General features: G+C 42.7%; 1 protein-coding gene across 7 annotated transcripts; it reads right to left on the bottom strand.

Moving 5' to 3' along the window:
• Positions 1-111: 111 nt before the first annotated feature.
• c1galt1la (core 1 synthase, glycoprotein-N-acetylgalactosamine 3-beta-galactosyltransferase 1, like a) lies at positions 112-26,876 on the bottom strand. Of its 7 annotated transcripts, none has more exons than XM_048241018.1 (4): positions 26,465-26,876; positions 5,579-5,870; positions 4,053-4,717; positions 112-1,751 (listed from the first exon to the last, which is right to left on the bottom strand). In XM_048241018.1, the coding sequence occupies exons 2-4, from the start codon at positions 5,838-5,840 to the stop codon at positions 1,395-1,397; spliced, it is 1,284 nt and encodes a 427-aa protein (XP_048096975.1). In that variant the 5' UTR covers positions 5,841-5,870; positions 26,465-26,876; the 3' UTR covers positions 112-1,394. The 7 variants fall into 7 exon arrangements, with proteins under 7 accessions (XP_048096975.1, XP_048096979.1, XP_048096973.1 ...); XM_048241022.1 differs by having other exon boundaries at positions 5,579-5,750; positions 26,465-26,568; XM_048241016.1 differs by lacking the exon at positions 26,465-26,876 and adding an exon at positions 6,858-7,282.
• Between the last annotated feature and the right edge of the window lie 372 nt (positions 26,877-27,248).

Here is a 27,248-nt window from a genome sequence, read left to right as displayed (position 1 = left end):
TGAATGCAAATTTACGTATACACCCATGTACATCCATGTGTGAGTGCTTGTCCCGGCATGCAACATTAAGAAAGCACTTGCCACTGCAAAGATGCACATAGTATGACTATATATACTTTTATATTGTCTTTATAACCAAATTAGTTGACAACACCTTTGAAAAATTGACCCTCCACTTCCAATCAACTACTACAGTAGTCAAACTATTCATCAAACGTCTATCAACAATAGAAGCAAACAACGAGTGTATTTATAATTATAAGGCTACCATAATTAAAATGATAACCATATGGTATTTGGCAGACAATCTGTTGTGTTTTGCGAGTAAATACATGTAGCAAACAGTATGGAATAAACCTCTCAAAAAATCACATGGAGGTCTGATTTGAATGACAGCTGGCTGAACCAATAAGACAACATAATTAACATTAGAATTACAGTAACTGAGCCTGTCTGTTACCCTGGTCGGGATCAGGCTAGGTGCAGAGAATAAATCCCCATGGTAACCTATATGCCATCTCTTTTGTGAAACCAAGTCAAGGCTAAATTCATCCAGGATAACCAAAAAATCCCATCTTAATCCCTTATCTAGATTTTGTGAAATACACCTCTGAAAGCTATAGATTGCATGCCAATGCAAGTGTTGTTTTGAGAACGTGTATGTAGTTTTGAGAAAATGAATGAACTGGCTCTGAAAATGTGTCTCAGCAATGGAGAAAAACTGTGAGTCAGTACTTGTTAGGCCAATAATCAGTGCAAAAACCTCTATCATGGTGAATTATCATATGCTCTAATGAAGAATTTAGTATCGGATATAACCATTACCAGTTCTTTCAGACATGTTTGCCAAAGACATGTGAGGTAACAGCACTGACCTCTACTGAAATTATTCCAAACTGGGTCATTAAGACTCAGTATCAGTAACTGAAACACCTGATGTACAACTCAACTGTGTAACACATTAAGAAACACCTAAGATGTAAAATAATGACACAAAAAAAGCCACAGCTTAATGTACCCATCCTCTAAGGGCTGAAATCAACTGTGACATTCACCATGACGTGAACTCTCCTGTTTTCCCTGCAAGTAATAAAAATGGTAGATTGGTTTGAAAGAATAGAAACAACCACTCTGTACTTTAAAGATGTCCAACTCAAAATAGTAAAAGAAGTAATCATCACCTTCCAAGGACACAGAGATGGTCAGTGCATTCACACAAGCATACTAGCACACACTAGCACACTCTGCACAAGCATACTAGCGGCCTCCCACACCACACAAAAGCTACATTATGTGCTTCTCCATTCTTCACTGCAGGAGCACTAATTACAAATTCCCTTTCAAATGAACCGCAAAGCACACACGTCGACACAGAAAGATTGTCCCAGGGGAGGTTACTGTTTGGGGATTGTGTTCACAGGTTCAGTCCTGTTGTTGCTGGGCGGATGTTCACCCTGCGCTCCCTTCGCCACTGGCAGCCTGTCTGCCGGTGGCCCTGGCTGCCCCTGAGTGACAGCGTTCGTTGGACCTGGCCTCTTTCCCGTGGAATGGGCCTCGGGGCCAGGGTCAATCGCCGCCGCCCCCGCCCTCTCAGTCTGGGTTGCCCTGGTCAGCGCCTCGGGCACAGGGGGCCGGTAGCGGTGCCTGTAGCCGAAGGGCCGCAGATGGTAGGTGTAGTACTCCAGAATGTACATCAGCACGTTGTCCACATAGTGGAAAGAAACGGCCAAGTCTGAGCAGCACTGGGGACCCTGCAGAGAGGCAGAGAAACAGAGCGTCACAAAGGAGGAGCTGCGAAAACAGAACACAAGCTCAAAAATCTCTCACTAGCAGGCAATTGAGGAGCTCCAGCACAGTGTTTAATTCAGAGCAGGATATACGTTGGTGGTACGCTCGGGTAACAGGTCATTCAGGCTTGAGGCTGATTTGTGCTTCTGCGTCAAATGGATGGTGTAGCCCTCTGCATCACCGTGTACAAGCCCTGGCCCTGCAAGCTCCAAGTCCTACACCGTTGCCTGATGTGCACCTCCTAAACAATTTGTGTGTGTCTTTGTTTTGAGGCGATGCAGACCGCAAGGACTGTGATTGGTCATCTCGCCCTGTGTGTTGATGGCGAGCTGCTTCACGCAGCCTACTGTGGGTAGTAGCAACAGGCTAGTTTGCTGACATAAGCTTTGCAAATAAATGTAGACATATTTCGGCTACAATGACAGCAGGGTTATCCGATTGTAAAGTGTCTATTTGTCAGTAGTGTTTTGAAATCAGCACTTTGTTTGCAGTTGTGGAAGGTTGCTTGGTAACATATTAACATAAACTGGTTGGCAGACACCTCACAAATAACTTCAGACCTTTTTTCTGGTTACAATAACTTGGTCATTGGAAGATACTGCGTCTATTTCTTGATAACATTTACAAAATCTAAGCAAGAAAAGGCCAAACAAATAACATTAATAAACCATTCTGACTACCATTTTGGTGGTGAGCGACACAGACACAGGAAATGCAGAACTTCAAAGGTTCAGGCAACAGTCATTGGGTGGAGTTGACGCAGTAGCATTTATCAGCCGTTACATTTCTCGTGCCTACATTATCTTTATTTCTGAGCACATGATTCCTGACTAATACACTTCAAGTGGCAGACCACAATGCACTAATAATCAAAGTGCAAAATACTGCTTAAAATTGTTGAAAGCAAATGCAATCATTGCTGTCTGTCCCTACAATCATTTGCACGTTAAATTGATCTGCATACAAATGCAAAGACAGTGAAGAGTGGCAGTGTTCATAAATATCTGACACGCTTTTCACTCTCAAAATTATTGCCATTTACATAATACATTCATGCTGTACAATTCATGGTTGAGCCTACGACAGAACCCAGATGATATTGGGTGTTTTTCCATTATACTACACAAACGCCGTACAAATGGGTCCTCATGCAGTATAGAGCTGTAAGAGAGATAAAATCAGGTTCATCTCCTTGGGCCTTCCCCAAAGACTACAATCTGTCATCAGGTAATTGACACAAGATGACTTAATTCTGATGTGAAGATATCAGGCTGAAGTAAGTTGCAAGCTGGCTGGCTGCACAAGCTTCCTTTTCCTGTGCTGACTACAGAGTGCATCACATTCAGAGTCAGGTCTCACTTCTGCACATTTTCAGTTTACTTTCATTGTCTGGTAGTTAGCATAATATCTGATAAATATCTGGGCCAGTGGACAAAACAAACACATACCAGCTGTTAGATTTTAGTGGTTTTCTGTATGTCATTCTTTTGGTTCTTTGTTTAATACTGCAGAAACTGCGGGGAGAGGATGTTTATTGTAAGCAGACAGAATGTTGTCACCTTACAATAGCAAATGGTGTACCTAACTAATTGTTCCCCCACAAGACGTCTTAATTGAATAAGGCTATATCACTGCCTGTTTGCCCCCCTCCAATTTGACCCCAGACATGAATGTATATTCTGGTATTATAATTATCCAGGAGTTCAGATCTTTGCTTCAGTTCATTACCTTGGCTTCACCTTACAACACTGTGCTGTGCTGTGCTGTGCGTACAACAGGGTTATCAGAACTCTGTTGTTACATCCAGAATAAAGAACTATTCTTTCGCAAGCCAGCCTCAAGTTTTACCTGCTCTTGACTACACTGGAATCTACTCGGTCAACTGTGTCTCCATTTGGAATTAAGGACACAATTTTAATAGCATTCTTCACAGCATTCACTGCTGGTTTGAAGCTTAAAACATACCCTGATTCATTTTCTTTTAAGTCGCAAGTGAAATTGGCTGTACAGCACGGTTTTATCAAGCGCATCCAAGAATAATCCAGGTGCAGGATCGTAGATCCGGTTACAAGACAGAGTGAAGATCCGCACACTAAAGAGCTCCTACTGAAGTATTTTTTATTTTGGCAACGTTTCAAGCCCTTACGGCCCTTCCTCAAACATCTGAAACGTTACCAAAATAAAAAAAATGGGAGCTCTACAGTGTGCGGATCTTCACTTTGTCTTGTAACCAAATGAAAACCTTGAGGATACTTATTACTTGCCTCTACAATGGGGTAGAAGCAGTAGTTCCAGTACCAGAAGCTTTTATGGAACTTCCCTGTCAGGTGGTGCTCGGGGACAAATGGGTGGAACGTCTCCCGGTGGAGCGTGTCCCTGGAGTCACCCGCCAGCACGCCCATCTTCTCCATGCACTGGCCCAAGGCCAGGTCCTCCACCGAGGTGGTGTGCGTGCACACCTTGGTGCGGAAGCCCTCCACGAAGCGCCGCAGGGCCTCCTTGCTCAGCACGTAGCCTGCTCCCCCACTCATGTAGCCCTGCTTGGCGTAAGGCTTGAAGCGCTTCCCGAAGTAGATGGGCTCCTCGGGCGTGTGGTTGGACAGGACCCAGCGCAGGTTGTCCACCACCACAAAGGTGTCATCGTCGGCCTTGAGAAACCAGTCGGCCTCGTCAGCGTGGTTCTTCAGGGCATAGTGGAAAGCCTTGATGGTCTTCCAGTAGAGCTGGTCGCGGCCCTCCCCTGTGCCCAGGCCCACGGCCGGCAGGTCTGGATCCTCCTCAGAGCTCATGAAGAGCAGAACGTTACAGTGGCGGCTCCACGTGGCCTTCACATGCCAAGCCTTCGTCCGCAGGTTGCTGGGCCCTGTCATCACCCAGCACAGAATACGCACTTTCTTAAACAGCTCATCTGCAACAAGGCTGTCTTCACCTGCATAGAAACACAGGGAAGGAAAGAAAAACTCCAGTCAAACCACATGTGCAACCATAATCACAATTCCAGTCATTGCATAGTTTTTATTTCTTTGTTCCCGTTTCTCATGTCTTCATAGTTTTGCACTACACTTCACTGCATTTGTCAAATGCAAGTTGCCCTGTTATCTTGGCTACTGTACTGTACTGTATGCCCTTTTCACTCCCTTTGCCTACACACTGTTGACAGAGCAATAGTCAAACACTCAATCACACACATGGCACATACACAGGCATAATCATCATTGTTATAGGTAATATGCTTTTATTAACACCCATGTTTACCTAAAGAGGAGCATGAAACAAACCTAACCAGTTGCTAGCTAAAAAGCCTTAGATGTTCTTTCATACTCTGGCTTTGGGTATGTTGTTGGCAAAAGAGTCAATGGTGTTAAGTTTACTGCAACTACTGCAAGCTGCCCTTCTAGTGGCTTATTAACTATGATGTTTATGGTCTTTGTGTGCCAAATCCATTGCACACCTGGTCTCAAAGGAGAGAAAACTTCAAATTAGAAAAACTTGCCATCTGGGTGGAAAATGCTTGATCAATTTAACACCATATTCACTGAACAGCTCCGAACCAACTGTGTGTATGGCGTCTGTGAGAGTAGTCTAAAGAGGCATGTCACAGGACTGTGTAGCCTGTTTCTTGGTGTTTTAAGCCCCCAACGTTGTCTTCAAGGCAGCGCCGCCTGGAATGCGCTAGGGTAAGGCACGAGTTAAGGTTAGGGTTAGGATTAGATCACTTTAAGACGATGGTGGCAGCGCTGCCTGGAAGACGACGTTGGGGGCTTAAAACACCATCGAGCGTGTAGCCTACCTTTTTCATGTGGGTGTCTCAGGTTGACCAGAGCTGCTCCCTCCACTTTCCAGTCTCTGCTGCTGCCACTGCCTTCCCTCGCTACCCCAGTATCGGGCCCACTCCCTTGGGCTCCTTGACCGCTGTGAAGCTTGACTCCTGTGACCGCTGTGAAGCTCCGCACAAACCACGCCTGCCGCAGAAAGAAGTACAGGGTGCAGAAGCCCACGATAAAGCCCAGGAAGAAGGCACAACGGGAGCTTTGGCTCTTCATGACCCCCATTACCAGACCCTCTGCTTAGTCACTGCATGCCTTCAGAGAGAATACACAAGGAGCGAAAGAATATGAGAGCTGATCAAGTGTGACACACAGTAGGACTGCACTTGGAACTATGCGTCTGTTATCTTTGACAGCAATAGTCCTGTTTGACTTTGTCGTCACATGATCTACTGGAACCACAAACAATTGTCTAGGATAAGGAAGCGGAAGCACTAATTTAATCATAAACATTGTGTTAACTTACTGGGTCTAATATGGCTTGCACCTGACATACGTTTCTTCAGATTTTGAACAATCTGATTTGACGCGAATTTTGAACGGCTGGGTTAATATTTGTTGAATATGACCTCCGATTGTGGGTAAATGGTGGACCTTTGGTAGATTATTGCTGGGCCCTCACAATTTTGCAATACCTCTGCAACAAGGCTAAGTACTTTTAAGAGTGTTATCTGGCTATCTCAGGTCGCTAATAAATCTAAAAGGGTATTTAAAGGTTCACCCAGGGCAAAAATAGGGTTCTCTTTGTCCAGTAGACTATGCATGAGACCGCTAGTTTCTCACATATCGCAACATCTAAAGATCTCAGCTCTTTATCGCAACATCTTTTTCATAAAAGTAGTAGGCTCTATGTATCAAAGAAAGGCAGTGTTAACAATAGAATAACAGACATTTAACAATAGAATAAGATATCAATAAGCTTTCCTCCAAAGTCTTCGTTCGTAGCCTACATGCATATCAAAATGCGTTCAACATAATTTCGAACGACAAATACAAGCACGTAACCTTCTAGTGATACATAGTTGCAGTCAATAGGCTACAATTGTAATCGTGAACTTTATTTATTGGCTAAGAATGTGTTTACATTCGATTGTTGATATTGGGCAGCGTAACATAACATAACATGGTTGTTGTTAGTCTTTTTCTGCCGCAGCGTTTGATTTGGTCTGAATTTGTAAATAATCTGACAGACGGCACATACACGCACGCTCTAAATGATTAGCGGGTAGACCACCATCTCACCTTAAATGTTGCCAGTAGGCTATTGACACTGCACATTGAGTTACTACAGCAAAACGCACCAGTTGAAGTCTCTAAGGGCTCTTGTCTTGAGATCGGAGAACAGGCTACGTCAGGTGACCTACCGGGTTGACCATGCGTGGTTTCACACAGTGCTATCCAGTGTCCAGGTTTTGTACAGGTCAATACGAAAATTTGGCACTGTGGTCGCCTTAGTTTCGCTGGCATCTTTTTTTTAGACATCCGTGGAAACAGTTCCGTGTTCTCTTTGATATTGCTGATTACACCATGGGGCATTCTGGAGCGATAGTAGCCTACTTTGGCCTAACGCTGTAATCCAACGTTCATCGTTAACAGCGCACGTGTACACTACTCAATACACCAAGCGAGGCCTAGCATTTCACATTCAACACTAACATTTCCGTGAAAAATACTCAACTAGGATCATCACTCTAAGCGTATGTCTGCCTGCCTGAATCGGTACTGGCCATTTGATTGGAGGAGCTGACATTCACTCTCTTTAAGTCCCTCCCTTCTTAACCCTCCTGTTGTGTTCGCGGTCAAATGTGACCGATTGACAGTTCTTTTCTCTCAAAAATATTGTTAACTTATTCTGACTACTATGTGGCTCCATGACTTTGTTAACACAGGGCATTTGAACACACGAAACACATTTTGATCATTTGCATAACAATTTGAGTGTTCTATTTAACACCTATGTGTATTCACGGTCAAAAATGACCGGCCATTAGAAATGAATGGGTGAGAAAATGGTCAGTGTATAAAATTGAGTCTAGAGACACGTATATTGATCAGATGGACTGTATGTGTGCTTCTGTACATTAAAACACATAAACAAACACCCCCTCTATGCCAACCCTCACTGGAACCTTTCCCCAATAGATTCTTCCCCTCTCTGGCTTGCATGAGCTCAGGTCAATGAGGTCTGCAGGCCATAAATAGCAAATGCAAGTTCAAAACTCGTTCAATACAATAGAACATAAATTGTTACAAAGGTCTATCACAACATGAGATGATAATATATGTGTTACTATGGATTTATAACAAGTTATAATGCAGCGGTGACCGGGAACACAAAACTAGTGAACAGAAAACGAACACAACAGGAGGGTAAAGGATTCAAATGAAGATTCCCTTTGCCTAGGCCAGTGTTTTTCAACCTTTTTTGTGCCACGGCACACTTTTGACACTTAAAATGTCCCACGGCACACTAACATCCTGTGTGAAGAAAAAATTAAACATACCATAGCCTGAAATTTCAAATAATACACAGATATGGCCTTATTATGGCTTCTATGCAAGACCTGCTCAATAAAACAAGTGCCCTCTGCTTCATTTGTAGGTGACTATATCTAATTTAATTGTTGTTATGAACTGGATATGTGATGATTCTGTGAACTGGATATGGGGCCCCCGTTGTACAATGCCTGCATACCACAAATAGTGCAATCATACAATCAATGAGGGCATGTGGTTATAAATTCTTTGATGCAACAGTTGCTTTTCTGGACCAGTGAGTGACATTTGGGTAATTTTCTGCGGCACACCTGATGATCTCTCACGGCACACTAGTGAAAATTGAAAATATTATCTTCCACAAACAAATGCCCTCCTGTGTTTTCTTGTGGTCATTGCTCTTGTTACATTACACTAGAGCTGTATGATGCACTCCCGCCCACCAGAGGTCTCGCTTTTGCGTGTTCAGAGGAACCCTTTCTTGACTTGAGATTTCAGTTCAGGCAAGTTTGTCAGGATGGAATCAAGGATGTAGTCGTAAAATAAGAGGTTGGGTAAACTATAAATTATGTGATCTCGGTGTGGTGGACTGCGCCATGCGGTATTGGATTTTTATAAAAGGCATTCAGAACATGTTTGATGAGGTTATTGTCCAATGTTTGTAACAATACCAGTGGTATTAAATGTTTAGAGTGTTGATGAGTGTATATATTGGGAATGTGGATAATACAGTGTTATTTTGAATGTTAAAAGTTGAATAAAGGTGAATAAACTCTTTTGAGAGGTGGATAAACTCTAAATAGAGGTGGATAAATGTTTATTTAGGATTTAGTCTCCACTACTCCACTACTACCTGCTTCAATCTACAGATACTGTATAACACAGAAATACACACAGATATTTCATCCCTTACATGATGCACACTGTGTTGTACAAGCCTACCACTTTACACCTTATGTACACTGTCAATTGTAATCTGTATTTTGCAGGTTAATTGAGTCTATAATATGCCTGTATACAGTGTGTATATATAAAAAAAAACATTCCCCTTGGATATTTTCCCCTTTTACTGCTATTATAAATGGAATCATGGTCAATAGACCTATAATTTGGCTTTTCTGACAAGAATTTACAAAAACAAAATTCTGTCTGTATGTTTGTTTGCCTGTTTTTCACATATCTATCAAACCGTTCGTCCGATTGATTTCAAACTTGGCAGTATTCAAAATGACGTAAAAATGATGTGCAATAAACTGACACTTTGAATAGCCCAGGCTACTTTGGACTGTCTTGACTTTTAATAAACAAACAACAATCCGTCTGCAAGGTCCCAAATTGAAACGAGCGACAATGGTCCAAAATTTAAGTTTTCTACATGAATGATTTGCAAACCCGGGCAGCAAAAGAGTGTCAAAACTGTCAGATTGATCAGTTTCCGTCAGGCGCCTACAATTTAACATCAACGACATGAGTGGTGGTTGGTATCTATTAACGTTTTTCATGTGACGTATTCTAGGTTCTATAGCTTTGTTTACATCCACCTGGTAGGCAAGGGACAAGTTGAACCCATTGAACATCGTTGTCTGCACCTGCCTCTCAGTAGGCTACATCTCTGTATTTCAGCAATGTCAACATTTCAGGCATCAATAAAGGTGATGATGAAACGTTATCCCATTGTTCAATATTTGCTAGCCTGTCACAGGAACATTATTTCGCTAAAATCGCCCTGATTTGGTTTGGTACATTGATCTGTATCGATAACGTTATGGGAGAACCTGCATGTAGCCTATGGTAGCCTAACTTTTTTTCTCTGTTCAAAACTCGGTTTACACGAAGACGATAGACTTTCTTAGAAGCTGTGAAATTTGACCAGAAAGGAACATGTCTTCCCTTTGAAAGTTGACACAAAATCAAACAATATTTGATAATTTAACTTGAACTGAACAGCGACAGGTTTTGGTAGGCAGTAGACTCAGCAGACGTTAAAATGGTAGCCTAGTAAGATAGCCATGCAGCGTCAGTCAGCATCATGTAACATTATGTTGTTAAAGTCATGAATCCTGTAACATATTATAACATATAACAGCGATGACTCATTCGAAGACGATCTGCATGGATATATAACCACCCAGAAAAAATCAGAATGTGAGTGATAAAGTTCATTATTTGTATGAAACCTTTTTACTAGTTCATTGCAGCATCGGCTATATTAGGCTGTTATGCTTGCTCAGCCTTTAAATATGCTGTTATTTTATTCATGTGGACTTGATTAAACGGGTAAAGATAATTCATAAACTGCTTATTTCTTACATGACTGAAGCAGTAGCCTAGGTTCAACAGTGGTGTTCGAGGTTGCTGTGTTAAGTTGTTGTGTGTGATCGCTAAACAATTCATAGGATCAAATCAGTTTATTTTGACAGACGGGAGTTAGCCTAACTGACCTGTAGGCTATAGCACATAAGCCTATTCTGTTTTCATTTATTAGCATTTGTTGTGATTATATAATCAAATGACTCATGATAACGTGAAATAGAAGGACAGGAGATAGGTGATTGATGTCTACAAACACGAATTTCACGAGACAAATTAGAACAAACTGTAAAAAAAATCTTGCCATGTTTAAAATGCTGCACTTTTTCCCTTCATAGCCTATCTCTGGCAATTCATTTTTGGATGACTGTAGATAGTTGTATTTTAGCCTACGTCTTCGTAGACAGTAGGATACACCATTAGGCCATCTTGAGAATAAAAGACTTCACAGCTGCTAACGATCATCCTCCACAACCACGAGGATAGGTAGGCTAAACGGTCGTTCGTCACCTTTTTGCTTCTTATTGTAAAACCAACTGTTAGGGCATACACAAGTGGTCGGCATCCCGGTCAATATTTGATATTAAAATTTCAATTTTGAAGCTATTTGTAACTATGTGTAGCCTATGCAACCCGACTGTTGGCTTGCCTACCACTCTCTGCAGTGCCTTGCCTACCATTCTTGCCTACCACTCTAGTTGTAAACAAACGGTCACATGACATTATGACGTAGGTGCAAAACCTTAATAGGGCGTCGAAAGGGTTCCATCTCAGAAGGGTTCTCTTGGTAAAGATGGAATAAAAGACTGTAGACTGAAGGGAATGTACACTGTAGGCTACAAAATAGGCTATTCATGCACAAGCCAACTAAGCTGTATACAGTGCTAGTATTCACAGCCAGGCTCGGACTGGTCATCTGTACAACCGGGCAAATGCCCAGTGGGCCGGTGACCTCCTGGATATTATTTTTTTTAAAAGTTATTTAGCCTATTTGCGGCCCGTCATGTAGACCTAGGCTTAGCCTATAAATGCAGTTGCATCCATTTGGATTGAGGGGTGACAGGTCAATCATTTTGGCCTCTTCATGACAGGTTCAATGTGAGTTACGATCGCGCCCCCCTGCCCACCAAGCAGCCGCTTGGTTTGTGGGGAAATATAGCCTACGAGTCCATGCATGGTAGCCTAGGCTATGTAAGTGCCCTCCGCTGGCTGGTGTTCACATCATAGCAGTTTAACCGTAAACAGCAATCAGAGGTGTCTAATTTTATTCCATAAATATATTGTTTTTATAGGCGTAAGTTGCACGCCACTTCTGAAAGAGCTTTCATTTACTGCACCATGTAGGCTATGTAGTGCGGTTTGTCTGTCAACATAAAAAAAACTCCGGGTACCTACAATTTTCGCACAACTTGGTGGAAAAGTGTAGCACAGGTTAAAGAAAACCTATTCATGTTTGGACTCAAAGGGAACTTAAAAGTATTTCCCTTATAGTAGCCTTTTAGCTCACAACGACAGTGAAAGTGGAACTTGGAAAGTGGAAGTCTCTCCGCCGAGTGTTACATTAGATGCACAATCAATCGCAAGTCGATGCACGTAAAAAGTATCAACTGGTAGGTTAGTAACGAAGGTAGCCTAATTTTGCAAAATGTGATGACGGCACACAAACTTGGGCAAAAACGTTTAGTAGCCTATACACTTGTGGTGATAGCCTACAGTTAATGTGAATCGCTGACTATAACCAATGTAGAAGATTTGCACCAAATAGGCCTAAAGGCTGTGATTGTGTTTCTACAACATGTTGGCACAAATCGTAATTTCTGTCAACTATGACGATCTCCATGCATGTTCAGTAGCCTATATTTTTCATTTAGTCAAGCAGTGACATGTGGTTTAATCAGTGTTGGGCAAGTTACTTCAAAATCGTAATATATTATGTATTACTTATTACTGTCATTTCAAAGTAATTCATTACATTATAATATTACTGTCTCTGAATTGTAAGGCATTACACTACTATTGTATTACTTTTAAGTTACTTTTACCAAAATATCTAGAAATATGGATTTGGAATTCTAAATGCAGTTTATTATGCTCAATGCAGCTCATTGCACTTCTAATGGAGGGTGATGTGGTACAACATAATGACTGAGCTAGGCTTAAGGCTACAGCAGGCGCGTCGTAGACCTGGGCATTCGGGGCTATAGCCCCGGATCCTCTGGGGATATTCCCGGATATATGGGCCGTCAACAACAACAAGAACAAAAACTCTAATGGTGAATGAAATAAATAGCCCCGTAGAAGAGACGTTTGTGTTTTGTGTCCATTGTGTGCATTAACAGCAGCGCAAGAAAATCTGACGTGATCTGGGCATGTTTAGAATCATTTGTTGCAAAATGTTGCAATTTCAAGTACCTTCTACTCTACGCCATTACACATTGCTGTTTCGTGCTTCTACTATAGCCTTAGCGAAATAAGTGTACAGAAGGACAAATTGATATTAGAAGTTTCTTTAGAAAAAAAAGGGCAGAGCAGGGAGGACAAAAAGTGGAAACTCACAGTGTGTCATCATCTCCCGCAACCCAGGAGGACATTTCGATCAGCTCAGGTTCGTGAAACGCAGCCCTCAAAGACAACGTTGATCAATGCTGGTCTGATGTTACTAGCTAGCAGGCTACCACTGCACCCCCCTAACTTGAAGGACACTTTGTTTGAATAACTAGAAAGAGACACACTAACTTACGTTTGGTTCTGTAGAATGGAATCACATTCTTCACTACCAACAAAAAAATGTTTTCCATGACAGTATAGTAGTTGCGCCAGTATTTTTTACCACAGGTGAGCAGTGCAGACTTATTCATTCACTGACGTTGGTATGAGTCCAAGAAACGGTCGAATGTAACCTTCAGCAGCGAGTTGAGCGGAGCAAGCGGCAAAAGTTGAGCAGAGTTGAATGAATTAGTGTTAATTTCGTCAGACGAGACGAGAGGAAAAATGTTCGTCAACAACCTTTTTTTACATGACTAAGACGAGACGATGACGAGACTGCACTAATGTCCTGAAACACTGACTAAGACTATCTTAAGATGCATTATTGTTGACCAAAAAAGACGAGACTAAAATGTTTTGCATGAAATAAAAACTAAGATAAAATTTCTCTTCCATTTTCGTCTACCAAATGAGAAGACACAATAGCTGTTACCTTTTCAAAATATTCCGAATGAGTTCATGGTTCATGCGCAGCAGCTTTCCTGTAGGCTAGTCTACGTGCTGTTGCTGCAATCCTGTGGCTGCAGCAGGAAACTACATGGAACAAGAACACCGGAGATTTAGAAGTTAGGCTTTATGCCACAATGCTACATACCCAGAAGTTGAAGCTTCTCTCATACATATACAAATTAACATCCCCCAGAATGTCCATACGAAAATTTTCAGCAAGTAATGTCAACTATTTAACTAGTTACACTGATGATGCAAAGTTTGCTAGCAAGTAAGCTAATATGGAAAGTTCGCTAGCAAGTTAGCTAAGATTGAGAGTTTGTGTTGCGTTTGGGCGCATATCGCCATCTAGCGTGGCGGAGTAAAACATTCATACTTGGGTCCAAGACAGTGTTTCTCAAACTTTTTCAGATGAAGGACCACTTAACTAATCAATAAAAAAGAAACACACGGACCACCTAGCTAAAAAAAAAAATAGACCTAGCAGGATATTAGCCTACACAATACTTACTGAACCACCTTGCTTATTGTCTTTGCACTTTGTTTAATTGTGTCAGAGGATTAATATGATTTAAACTGGCATATCTGACATAGACAGTGTTGTAGAACAGTTGGTTCAATATTGCAAACAACTCATCTATATTATATTTTACCACGTCTGCTCATGGACCACTTGGGATAGCTTTATGGACCACCAGTGGTCCCCGGACCACACTTTGTGAAACACTGGTCTATGAAGATCATGACAGTGGTCCAGTCAAATCTTTTACTGTCTATGGCCAAATCCCAGCCGAGCTATAACTGTAGCTCGACTTACCTGTGCATGTACTGACTGACAAAAAATCAGAATGAGTAATTATAACAGTCGAGTAGCCCTGTGGACACACAACATTGTTAGAAAATTGAGATGTGTGAAACACTATTTGACTGAAATGGTAATCAGAAATAATTTGTTATAAAAAAGACTAAAATGTTTTGACTAAAACTGACTGAGACTAAGATAGCTTTAGTTTTCTTTTGACTAAAACTAGACTATAAATGACGAGACTTTTAGTTGACTAAAACTTGACTAACAAAAATGATATTTGAATGACTAAATACGACAAAGACTTAAAAGGACATTTCGTCACAAGACTAAGACTAAGACTAAATAAAAAATAGGTGACAAAATTAACACTAGAATGAATGAGAAGCGAGCGGTTTTCACAGACGGACTTTGGCTAGGTCTATAATACCTAACATCAAGCTATTCCCCTTCACCAATCCAGTAATTGTGTCCAATATTATACTTTCAGTGATCATCCACCAAGCAATCAGGATGCTGAACACTCTACCCACTCTCCCATCACTGACAGCCCCACCCACCAGCCAGCCAGGAACCTAGGAAACTAGGATCCTGTCTACCCTAACCCCCCCCCCCAACACCGCCCTGTGGAACTGCACTGTGACTGCGCAGCCTAACGTGTTGCTGCTTCACATCAAGCCTGATATACTTGAAATTACTGCATACTGCATATCAATGTAAATATACAGGTCACACAAGCACAAGTTTAAACTTCATGTAACTGTTAAGACTATATAAATATAACACAACTACCTCTATTTTTTATATATAGGTCCTATATTTCTATTTTGATACATGTTCTATATTTCAGTCTTGCACTTTAATTTAATGTTTATTGTCTATGGCTATGTCTATAGTATGTCTATGTCTGTATTTAAAGCATGTCTATGTCTGCATGGGAAAGTAAGAAACAAAATTTCAATTCTTTGTATGACCAGTGCATGTAAAGAAATTGACAATAAAAGCCGACTTGACTTGACTTGACTTGACTTGATCATTTGAAATACATAGCGGTAAAACAAGACTTTTGCAGTCTCAGTACTTTCAACCCAGCTGGCAGCCAGCCGATCGCCACTACACGAAGATCTGACTATCTGACCATCAATCTAACGTACGTTACGTCCTCCATCAACGTTACTAGTTAGCTCATTGAATTCGAAATGATAAACTGCACACAGCCCCACACACGAACACGAAAAACATGACAAAAATGACATAACTGCTGGGGACATCGTGACGCGTTTGGCATCTGCCTAATGTTTTCAAGTTAGCCTGTTAGGCTCTCCACAAGCAACACCTTCTAGCGTTCAAGTTTCGTTACTCACAACTATACATGTTGTAACTTGTAACATTAGGCTACTAATGGCAATATTTTCTGTTACATTTGTTGCTTTCAAGGCACCAATAGCCCATTAATTGAAGGTGATGACGTCCAAATGTTTATCCCGAGACAAACGCTCACACCTGTGCACTTGACAGAGGTGCATGAAGATGTTTATTCTACAGGCTATTTTAATGTCATATTTTGGGTGTTGTATGTGGTGCACTTTGGCAGAAGAGACGTTCTCCTTACACGGTCTTTAAACATCAAAATATTCGGAATGCCGTGACGTGATCATTACGATTGGCCTTCCTTTTCATTCTCAAAGTAGGTTAAAATTGCATGTTCATCAGCCCGATTTTCAAAATCTCTCGGGGGAGAAACCCCCGAACCACCGGACAAAAAGGACTATAACTTCTGGGCTCTAGCCCCGAATGTTTTAAATAGCTAGCGACGCCCCTGGGCTACAGTAGAATGCAATAAGTGCAGTGATGGCTCATGATGCAATACAAGGAACAATCATAGCCAGAATTTTGTTTAAAGAAGACAAAAGGTCAAAGTCTGGTCAATTGTGATAGAAATGCTGTAACTTTATAGCCTGACGTAGTACTCGCGCGAGTATGCTCGCCCAAAATCGTCACCAAAGAGCGCTTGGGTTGAATTCGTTTACAACAACGATGGCTGCCGCTGGAGAATTGAGATGTGTAGATTCTGCTATCAGGTCTGTTATAGAAGATATCGACAGCGAATTAATTTTAAAAGAGGAACAGAGTAACGGGATCAAGGCATTTGTTGATAAGAAAGATGTTTTTTGCCGAAGAAACTGAAATGGGCATCACGGCGATGCAACTCGGCGTGCACGACGAGGTGGATATAGCCAGCGGTCGTTGCCAGATCCTTTTTTGAAGCCCGGAATCCTGGCTGCTGAACAACAAGTGGAGGGACATGCTAGGCTCCGATGTTTTTCAAGCCAACGTAATGGGTATCGTCGTGGACGAAGTTCATCTAACTTACAAATGGTAAGAGAATCTAACTGTCTGACTTAGTAAATAACTCCCAATGTCGTGATATGAATCCCATGTTGTAAACATAGTAGGTATCGTTGTACGTTCGCTAACTCAGACAATCATAACGTTAGTGTGATTGTAGCGAACTAGCTGTTAAAACATTCTAATGTAGGTTACTGTTTTATTTCTATCAGTGGTCAGGCTGCAAAAGGGCAGAAGGGCATTTGGGTGTTGCTCTATGTACTCAAGCACCATACCCATATTGGTAGTCACTGTACCCCTTATAAGTGATGTATTCTTTTTAGATGTCAGTACAGTCATTAAAAAGTACTAAATGATACTACTCATAATTTCTTATTTTTACTGTTACTTATTGGTTGCTTTTTGTACTGCTATATATTCCAGGTACACCTGTGCTGACATTGACTGCTTCTGCTGATCGGGAATCCAGAGCCAGGGTTATGAAACAGCTTCAGATGGACAATCCAATCATTTTGGCCCTGAGCCCAAACAGAACAAACATCAGACTGGGTCTGATTAAAGTACCTGGCCATACACTGGAGTGCCTACACTGGATTGTGAGGGATGTTAGTACAAAGCTTGACCCAGCAGTTAAGACGGTACTTTATAATGGAGTCACTAGTTGTCTGCGGAAAGCTTTGTACTGCCATTTTGAGGAACACACCACATCTATTGATCTAGGACATCTGTGCTGCGCTCACTGCCATTCTGTTTGTTCTTGTGAACCTGAAGGTTGTGGGGAGCTAATCCCCAAATATGAACACTTTCAAGGGGAGGTTTCATCACACCACAAACACAGAATAGTGGCACACTTTTGATCAGGGAACTGTTACAAACTTACAGGAGTAGTTTACTTCAGGCTCATACTAATTTGTCAAACTAATTTGTTTGATGACTGTTGTTCAGGATGACCGTGTTCAGGTTGAGATGGATTACACTGGTTACTTTGATGACGAGGATGATAAGATACAATCATCACCAAGTAACTTAGAATCAGGCTTGTCAATGTTGAAGATCTCAGACTAGCTTCAAATTCAGGCTCAAATCTGTAGCTTCAGGGTCCTGTTGTTGTGCAAATACCTTTTTTTTTACCTCTGTTACATTAATATTTTTGAATAAAATTAAAATGGTTTATACTTCTCTAATGGTTGGTGATGTTTCTGCATTTAAAAGACAAGCAATAAGACATGTCAATAAAGATTTTTAATATCTACACATAATAGGTAATGTTTGAAGATATACACTGAACTTTGAACATACAACCAATAAGAAAACACAAAAATGGTTTCAAGAATGTGGATACTAAACTTTTATATGAAAACACAATTATTTACATTGTCATTTATGAAAACAATATTTACAAATTACCATCACCATTTACATTTCACATTTACTTAATTATTTAAATAGGCACATTTTGCCAGTCCATTATTTTGGACTTCATCCACATCTCCTGGTAATTCAGCTTTGAAAATGTTTTCCTCTAGAAATTCGGGAATGCATGATACTGCCTGCCTGGGTGATTTTTGTTGGGAAAGTTGTGTCTCCCTGAAAACGTTTACCAGTGTTAAAACGTCCTCCTGTTCTCGGGCCACATGATGAATGCCAGCCGGCCATGTCAGCTCCAGCTCTGTGTCCGTTTTGTCCATTAGCTCTTTGACGATGCCAATGGACCTACTGATTCTGGCTGCTGACATTTCTGACATGTTTGGTCCTTTGAGAAAATTGTTTAGGTGTTCCAGGTGGAGGTCAAGTGGATGGAAAATGTGTGACAACCTGAAATATAAGTGAACACATCAGTGTGAAGAATTACAGTATAGCCTAATAAGTATAACGTGCATTGACAATACATTGGAAAATACAGACTTGTAGTGAATGTGACCGGCGTACCACCTTTGTTATTAAGTGTGGTTCTACACACCGTTTATATTAAACACAGCACTTTGTTCTGTCTGTAGTTACTTCATGTAAGTATAACTGTTCAGGGATCGTGGTCCCTTTAAATGTTATGAATGTGTGATGACGTGTAGCCCCATGCCGGTTTTGTTGCTGGACAGCGCCATTTTAGTTTCAGTGTTTTTTCTATGTAAATAAACGACACATGCATTTGTGTGCTCAACGTGAGAAATTGTCTCTTGCGATTTACTGCAATTTCCACACTGGTGACCCCGACGTTAGTCTGCTGGACGTATCCAGAGACACGACACGACCATGACCGCGAATGCTGTTACCCTCAAACTCCCCGAATTCTGGGAATCGTCGGCGTCGGCATGGTTTGCCCAGACTGAAGCGCAGTTCGCGTTGCGTGAGATCACCGCGGATACAACAAAGTACTACTACGTTGTGTCGGCTCTCGGAAATTCAACAGCATCCAGAGTAGTGAGTCTTCTTAAAAACCCTCCGGCAACTGAGAAGTATATAGCACTCAAAGCCCACCTGTTGAAAACTTTTGAACTGTCAGACGCTGAGAGAGCCAGCAGGCTTTTCTCCCTTCAAGGACTGGGTGACAGCAAACCATCTGAGCTCATGGACCGTATGCTGGATCTCTTGGGTGAGCACAGACCCGATTTTCTTTTTATCCAACTTTTTCTGCGTCAGCTGCCTTCCCAAGTCAGGGCTGCACTAGCCAACACCACAATCACTGACAGTCGGAGGCTGGCTGAAGAGGCTGACAAAAAGTCAGGGACATTGTGTTGTGTGGCCGCGCTTTTTCCCGCACACATCGCTCCTGTGACGCTGGACGACTCCACACTCATCGCTGCAACCACTTCTCGTCGGCAGCAGTCTTCTGGCCCCCAACAGTCTTCAGGCTTGTGTTTTTATCATGGCAAGTTTGGACCCAAGGCTAACAAATGTTGTTCGCCGTGCAGTTTCGGCGGGTCGGGAAATGACAGGGCCGGCGCTCAGTAGTGGCCATGAGCGTCGACCGCGTAGGCAGGCTGCTTTTCATCCGTGACAGCATCTCCAGACGATGTTTCCTGTGCGACACGGGAGCACAGAGGAGCGTCCTGCCTGCATCCCGTTTGGACATGGTGACTGAAAGCCACGGCCCCCCTATGGAAGCTGCCAATGGTAGCCCCATCCGCACATATGGAACGAGGTACGTTGAATTGTGTTTCGGAGGACAGCGGTTTGGCTGGGACTTTGTTACAGCAAAGGTTGCCGTTCCCCTACTCGGAGCAGATTTTCTGTGTGCACATGGACTGTGTGTAGATGTTAAGAACCAAGCTTGCCGTTGCAAAGGCTGAATTTGCAAACATGGAACGCCTGGGTATGTCGATCCGACAGCCCGTGGGCATCACCCCTCCACATCGTCCCCAAACCGGGCGGCGGCTGGCGACTACCGGCGGCTTAATGAGGCAACAACACCTGACTGATACCCAGTCCCGAACATACAGGATTTTTCAGCTCACCTGGCAGATAAGGTGATTTTTTCCAAGGTGGACCTCGTCCGGGGATATCATCAGGTGCCGGTGCACCCACTGGACATTCCCAAAACAGCCGTGATCACGCCGTTTGGTCTTTTTGAGTTCCTGCGCATGCCATTCGGCCTTAAAAACGCCGCCCAATCTTTTCAACGCCTCATGGACTCTGTTTTGCGGGACCTACCTTTTCTTTTTGTGTACCTGGATGACATCCTCGTAGCGAGCACGTCCAAGTCTCAACACCTGGCGCACCTCCGAACACTTTTTGAGCGACTTAGCCAACACGGGCTAATTGTCAACCCCGCCAAGTGCCAGTTTGGTCTTTCCAACGTTGACTTCCTGGGACACAGAGTCACTAAGGACGGTGCAGTCCCTCTCCCATCAAAGGTGGAGGCAGTAACAAAGTTCTCACGCCCGCTCACTGTCAAATCCCTACAGGAGTTCCTCGGCATGGTGAATTTTTACCACCGCTTCATCCCTCGAGCTGCTCAGCTTATGCGGCCCTTGCACGAGGCCTTGAAAGGTAAGCCCAAGCACCTTGTGGACTGGTCAGAGAGCAGGGACAAGGCTTTTGCTGCCACTAAGGCAGCCCTGGCGAATGCCACCATGCTGGCGCATCCTTCTTCAACAGCCTCCATCGCCATCACCTCAGACGCCTTGGACTACGCTGTCGGTGCTGTCTACGAGCAGTGGGTAGGCGGGGCCTGGCAGCCTCTGGCTTTCTTTAGCCGTCAGCTGCGTCCCAGCGAGCGTAAGTACAGCACTTTCGACCGGGAGCTGCTTGGTCTCTACCTCGCCATCAGACATTTTCGTTCCCTGCTGGAAGTTCGACACTTCACTGCTTTTGTGGACCACAAGCCACTGACTTTTGCCATGGCCAAGGTGGCTGAGCCGTGGTCCGCCCGCCAGCAACGCCATCTGTCCTACATTTCAGAGTTCACTACAGACTTGCAACATGTTGCTGGTAAGAACAACTACGTGGCGGACTGCTTGTCACGGGCTGTGGCGGGGGCAGTCCATCTTTGCTTTGATTACCACCGCATGTCAGCAGATCAGACTACAGACCCGGACGTGCAACTCCTGAGGACCTCAACTACAGGGCTGCAGATCGAGGACGTGGTTTTTGGAGATGCTGGCACCACGCTCCTGTTTGACGTCTCTACAGGCAGTCCTCGGCCAATCGTTCCCACAGGATGGAGACGACACGTTTTTGATGCCATCCATGGTCTCTCCCACCCAGGTTCGAAAGCGTCACAGAGACTGGTTGCAGCAAAGTTTGTCTGGCACGGCCTCAAGAAGGACGTTAGGGACTGGACTAACACCTGTGTTGAGTGCCAACGGGCCAAAGTACACCGTCACACTAAAGCACCGCTAGAGTGGTTCCCGGTTCCAGAGAGACGTTTTGACCATGTGAATGTAGATCTGGTCGGACCTCTGCCATCTTCTCACGGTTTCACATACCTGTTAACCATGGTTGACAGGACCACCCGCTGGCCTGAGGCTGTGCCACTGACGTCTGTGGCGACTGTTGAGATGACACGGGCATTTATCGGAACCTGGGTTGCTCGTTTCGGCACCCCTTCGGATATATCCTCTGACCGAGGCGCGCAGTTCACGTCTGAGCTGTGGAATGCTGTCGCACAGAGCCTCGGGGTGAAACTCCACCGCACGACTGCATATCACCCGCAGGCTAACGGACTCTGTGAACGTTTTCATAGGTCAATGAAGGCTTCCCTGCGTGCCAGCCTCAAAGACAGCAACTGGGTCGACAAACTCCCGTGGGTGATGCTGGGCATCAGGACTGCGCCAAAGGAGGACTTACAGTCCTCATCTGCCGAACTTGTTTATGGACAGCCGCTGCGGGTCCCAGGGGATTTTGTCCCTAGCACCACGGTTCCTTGGTCTGCAACTCTCCAGCGGTCAACTCTATTGGACAATGCGAGGCTTTTCGCACCTGACCCTACTTCCCGTCACGGCCTCCCTCAGTCGCACATTCCCACTGGGCTTCAGACGGCTGATTATGTTTTCATTCGCCACGATGCCCACAGAGGACCGCTACGCCCGCCCTACGCCGTATGATTTTCTTATTCAGTTCTGCACTGGACTTGAATTACGAATTTTGGCACAGATACACAATTATGATTTTGGCCTATTGATTATAATGTGGTTAATTGAAAGCTCGGTCAGTCATTTGGATAAGCATCAGCTAGATGACTAAATGTAAATGTAAATTCTTGAATTATTCTTAATTTTGATCACACCACATGAACTTGCATAAGGTATACGACAGGGGCCAAATTGTATTGTTTTTTACTATACAGTATAGTTTTAATAGGCTAAATGTTTTGGATAAAAAAAAGCTTTTTTTGCAGTGCTTCCATACGTCCTTGAAAAAAGTATTTTGAGTATTTTCTAAATACAAAAATACAGTATTTTATTTTGATACATACGTAATATGGTTAGGCCTACTGTATTTTGTAGTTTATTTTGATACATTAAAAATGAGGGTATTAAGTATTTTATTTAAAAATACATTCTGATGTATTTTTGCCCATCCCTGCCTGTTCCCAGCATTAGCACAACACTTTGCGATGATTAGCTTGTCACCTGTGACGATATATGGTAGGCCTAAGTGACTGACCTATCTGGGTACACTCAACACCTTACCATCTATTGATGTCATTGTGGTTGAGATATGACATTTTTCTGTTAAAGATTGGCATGGAGACAATGGGACATGGTTGCCTTTGTCAGTGTCCTTGTGTGAACTTGCACAGGTCAACTTGCTCATCTTTACTTGTGTACCACTTCCAGTGCTTCAGACCAGAGCTGATGCTTCAGCAATAGCCGTCACTGAAAAGCTGTAAGTGTTGTTGAACACAGCTGTTCTCACATTAGCTGATTGTGATAAACATAAACCATTGTTGCCTAATTACCAATTATTCATTACACCTGTCTGTAGTATCTACTTTTTTTGTGTTTTTCACATATAGTATTTTGCAGTATTTTTAAAATTACAAAATTACTATTTTGCATTTGAAACACATATTACATGTTTCAGAAATACTACCCATCCCTGGGAACAGGCAGATTGTATTTCACCAGTTAGGGCACAAAAATGGTCAGTAGCTGCACTGTGTAGCCTATCTTGACATGTCTTTAAGTTTTGGTTTACAATATACAGGTAGAGGGCTCTCTGTTGATTTTAATGAGTAGGCCTAAGCCTAAAGTTACAGCATTTCTATCACAATTGACCAGACTTTGACCTTTTGTCTTCTTTAAACAAAATTCTGGCTATGATTGTTCCTTGTATTGCATCATGAGCCATCACTGCACCTATTGTATTCTACTGTTGTTAGCCTTAAGCCTAGCTCAAGGCTTAGAAGGCTAGAATTCCAAATCCATATTTCCAGATATTTTGGTAAAAGTAACTTAAAAGTAATACAATAGTAGTGTAATGCCTTACAATTCAGAGACAGTAATATGATAATGTAATGAATTACTTTGAAATGACAGTAATAAGTAATACATAATATATTACGATTTTGAAGTAACTTGCCCAACACTGATTAAACCACATGTCACTGCTTGACTAAATGAAAAATATAGGCTACTGAACATGCATGGACATCGTCATAGTTGACAGATATTACGATACTGATTATATAATAACCTATAGGTCCAAATCTAAATGTTTGGGTTCAGTTTATGAAGTGTTGCTACAGCATGTTTGTTATTTATGGGGGGGAATCAGGGGGGGATTTTGGTATCGGTGGGCTTGTGTGTGTGTGTGTGTGTGTGTGGGGGTCGTCGGTCCAGTAGTGGGCCGGTCCAGGAGAAAATTGCCAGGGCCGAATTTTGTTCCCAGTCCAGTTTTTTTTCTCATCAATACTCCAACACTCCACAAAAACAGATGTTTGGGGTGTTTTGTAAATTTATAACAAAAATAAAAGACTGAAATATTCCATTTACAAGTATTCATGACACTTGTAATTGAGCTGTGGTGCATCCTACTTCTATTAATGGTCCTTGAGATGCTTCTACAACTTGTTCGGAGTCCACCTGTGCCTAAATTAATTCAGTGGACATTATTAAGAAAGACACATCTCTTCAGGGGCGGAGCCAGAGGGGTGGCTCCGGGTGGCACAGGCCACCCTTGAGATTCGATTGGCCACCCCAGGTGCCACCCCAAATCCTTGTCTATGATTGGCCATTAACATGGTATAAGGCGGGACCTTTCTTGATGCACTTGCAGCAGTGTGAAGTGTCAGACGTCAGAAATGTAAGTGGCAAACACGCTTGCCTTTATTGGCCTGCGGCACAATTGAACTGCGGAACAAAAGGTTTCCCCGATCAGGAAATACTCCTTAATACGCAACTTTGTGTAGGCTTAACAGAGGTAGCCTAAATATCGTGCCTATGACGATGACAGCTTTAAAAAAAAAAAATTTATTTCACTTGTCTCGGCTGGATTGAAGGCAGAATGTGGGCTGTTGCGCAAATAGATGAATGGGGGTCGGGAGATTCCGTTAACAAAAACCTAAAGTTTTGTTAACATTTTCTCCATTATTATCGTAAAATATGTCTCCATGCAGGGCAGGGCTGGTTCTAACCTAGGCTACTATATTTGGGTGGGCTGGTAGAAATTTTGGGTGGGCAACATAGCAAAGCTGTCAAATTGGATCAAAACTAACATAAACACAAAACAATCAGTACTACCTAGCTTGAGCTGCTGCAGCCAACAGCAAGGGATAGGCAGTATGTCTGATACATGTATGTAAAATACAAAATAGTATGTTGTCATTTTTATTTTATTTAGTTGGAAAAAAATGGCATCATATTTTGTATCAAAATACTTTCTAGGTTTGTAGTTTAAACATAGTGCCAAATTCTTTTGGTAAAACCAATAACCTACTTTTGGTGATGTGATTATAAAAGTGCAAAACAATGAATGCAGCACTGGTGCTGACTTGTAATTTGCCCAGAGTTGTGATCAGAATATTGAGATTCAGGCAGATAAGTTTCTTGAGAACTTTATCCAATTCAAACACATGGAAGTCATCCAATTCAAACACATGGAACCGGTTATGTGGTTGCCCTGCAATACACTTCATACCAACCTCAAGTTTCTTGAGAACTTTAAAGTGATCATTAATCTGATGATCTGATGATCTGATGATTAATCATCTAATCGGAAGACATGGAACCGGTTATGGTTGCCCTGCAACAAGTTACCCCACGTGAAAATGTAATTAATAATTTGCCCAGACCAGCTCTTTGCTCCAGCTCTGCCCCCACCCCTACTCCCCTCTCTCCCAAGCCTCCCACACGCCATGCCCCACACCCGTGTCATGACGGGACACCTGCCGCAGTTGGGTCTCATCGACCTCCGGTACAGCACAGCCGTTGTGGACGGTTAATACGCCCACCTCCCCGTTGACTGTTGATTGTACTTCTGATATGGTGAATTCTGGGGGGACGTGTGTAGTGAATGTGACCGGCATAATTCACCTTTGTTATTAAGTGTGGTTCTACACACCGTTTATATTAAACACAGCACTTTGTTCTGTCTGTAGTTACTTCATGTAAGTATAACTGTTCAGGGATCGTGGTCCCTTTAAATGTTATGAATGTGTGATGACTTGTAGCCCCATGCCGGTTTTGTTGCTGGACAGCGCCATTTTAGTTTTTCAGTGTGTTTTCCTATGTAAATAAACGACACACGCATTTGTGTGCTCAACGTGAGAAATTGTCTTTTGCGATTTACTGCAATTTCCACAGACTGTTAAATATGGTGACACCAGATGCAATTGCTGAGCAGGTCAGAGAAACACTGCCCACCCCCCACAGAGGTGCAGAGCACAGAAGTGGGGGTTGGATAACATGCTAGTAGTCCATTACAAAATGAAGTTTCTACATATTGACAAAGTGACAGAGGCCAACTTACACATCAGGTACAAGTTTATCCTGGTAACATTTGCTCACACTACACTGAAATTCGGGCTGGCTTCCAGAATACTAGGCATGTCAAAATATGACTAGATGATTTAATCATAGATAGATTTCACGGAAATGAGGAGTGTGGGAATGCACAGTGTTTATCACATTGGACAATAATCACGACTCACTATTAACTCATGTGAAACGTGGCAATCGAGGTTATTCTCATATTCATATCATAAGAAGTAGAAATGTATTAACAAGCTTACCTCTGTAATGCTTCTTTGCGTTTTTGTACTGGTTGGAGTTGACGGATTGGGGCAGAACTTCTTCAGAGTCCGGGCGTCTTGGAAGGAGTAGGCTACCGGTCTCTTTTCTCTGATGCCTCAGATGAACACGGTTCTTCAGGATGGTCTCCTTCGTCTTCTGTCCATTTTTTAAACACGGGCATGTCGCGTTCCAACCGTGTTATAAAGTTCTGACAGGACCGACAAATGCGATGCGATTTGTTTGCAGTGTTGTGGAGTTGTAATCCTAAATGGATAACTTGATCGTATATGCATTCACCTTTACTGTTTCTCTCAAAAATGAGGTTCGTGTGTTGAAGAACTCCGTGTATCCTTACATTATTTTTACAACACCTGCGAAAATCGCTCACATCTTCTTCTTGTACTTCTTCCAGCGTGCAGTTGAGTTCTGTTGACATCAACTATGCGTCGCTTAACATACTTCACACACTCCGTTGCTCTGATTGGTTGTAGGTATATCCAATTGAGTGCAGAGGCATTTTTTTCCTGGTTCGTTTGAAACACGCCCCATAATCACAGCTCAATGGAGCAGTTTCAGACTCAAATTCTGACTAGAATTGAGTATGACTACGTCAGGCTAGCGCCACTATTGATCAATGCCAGACCGAACTTCCCGACCTCAAACGTTGTGGGCGGGACTAAGTTCGGAATGGCACCCAGGCTAGTAACTTTAGGCTTAGGCCTACTCATTAAAATCAACAGAGAGCCCACTACCTGTATATTGTAACCCAAAACTTAAAGACAT

Source organism: Alosa alosa, chromosome 4 (genome assembly GCF_017589495.1).
Source record: "Alosa alosa isolate M-15738 ecotype Scorff River chromosome 4, AALO_Geno_1.1, whole genome shotgun sequence".
Taxonomy (NCBI): domain Eukaryota; kingdom Metazoa; phylum Chordata; class Actinopteri; order Clupeiformes; family Clupeidae; genus Alosa; species Alosa alosa.
This window is presented reverse-complemented; position numbering and strand designations above follow the sequence as displayed.

Excerpts from the sequence above, each read along its gene's own strand:
- c1galt1la (XM_048241015.1), bottom strand. The coding sequence starts at position 7,151 with ATGCCCCATGGTGTAATCAGCAATATCAAAGAGAACACGGAACTGTTT. Across the intron at positions 5,751-6,857 it reads GCCTACTGGCAACATTTAAG|GCGTGGTTTGTGCGGAGCTT; the intron begins GTGAGATGGTGG and ends TTTCTGCGGCAG. Across the intron at positions 1,752-4,052 it reads GCTTCTACCCCATTGTAGAG|GGTCCCCAGTGCTGCTCAGA; the intron begins GCAAGTAATAAG and ends GCCTCTCTGCAG.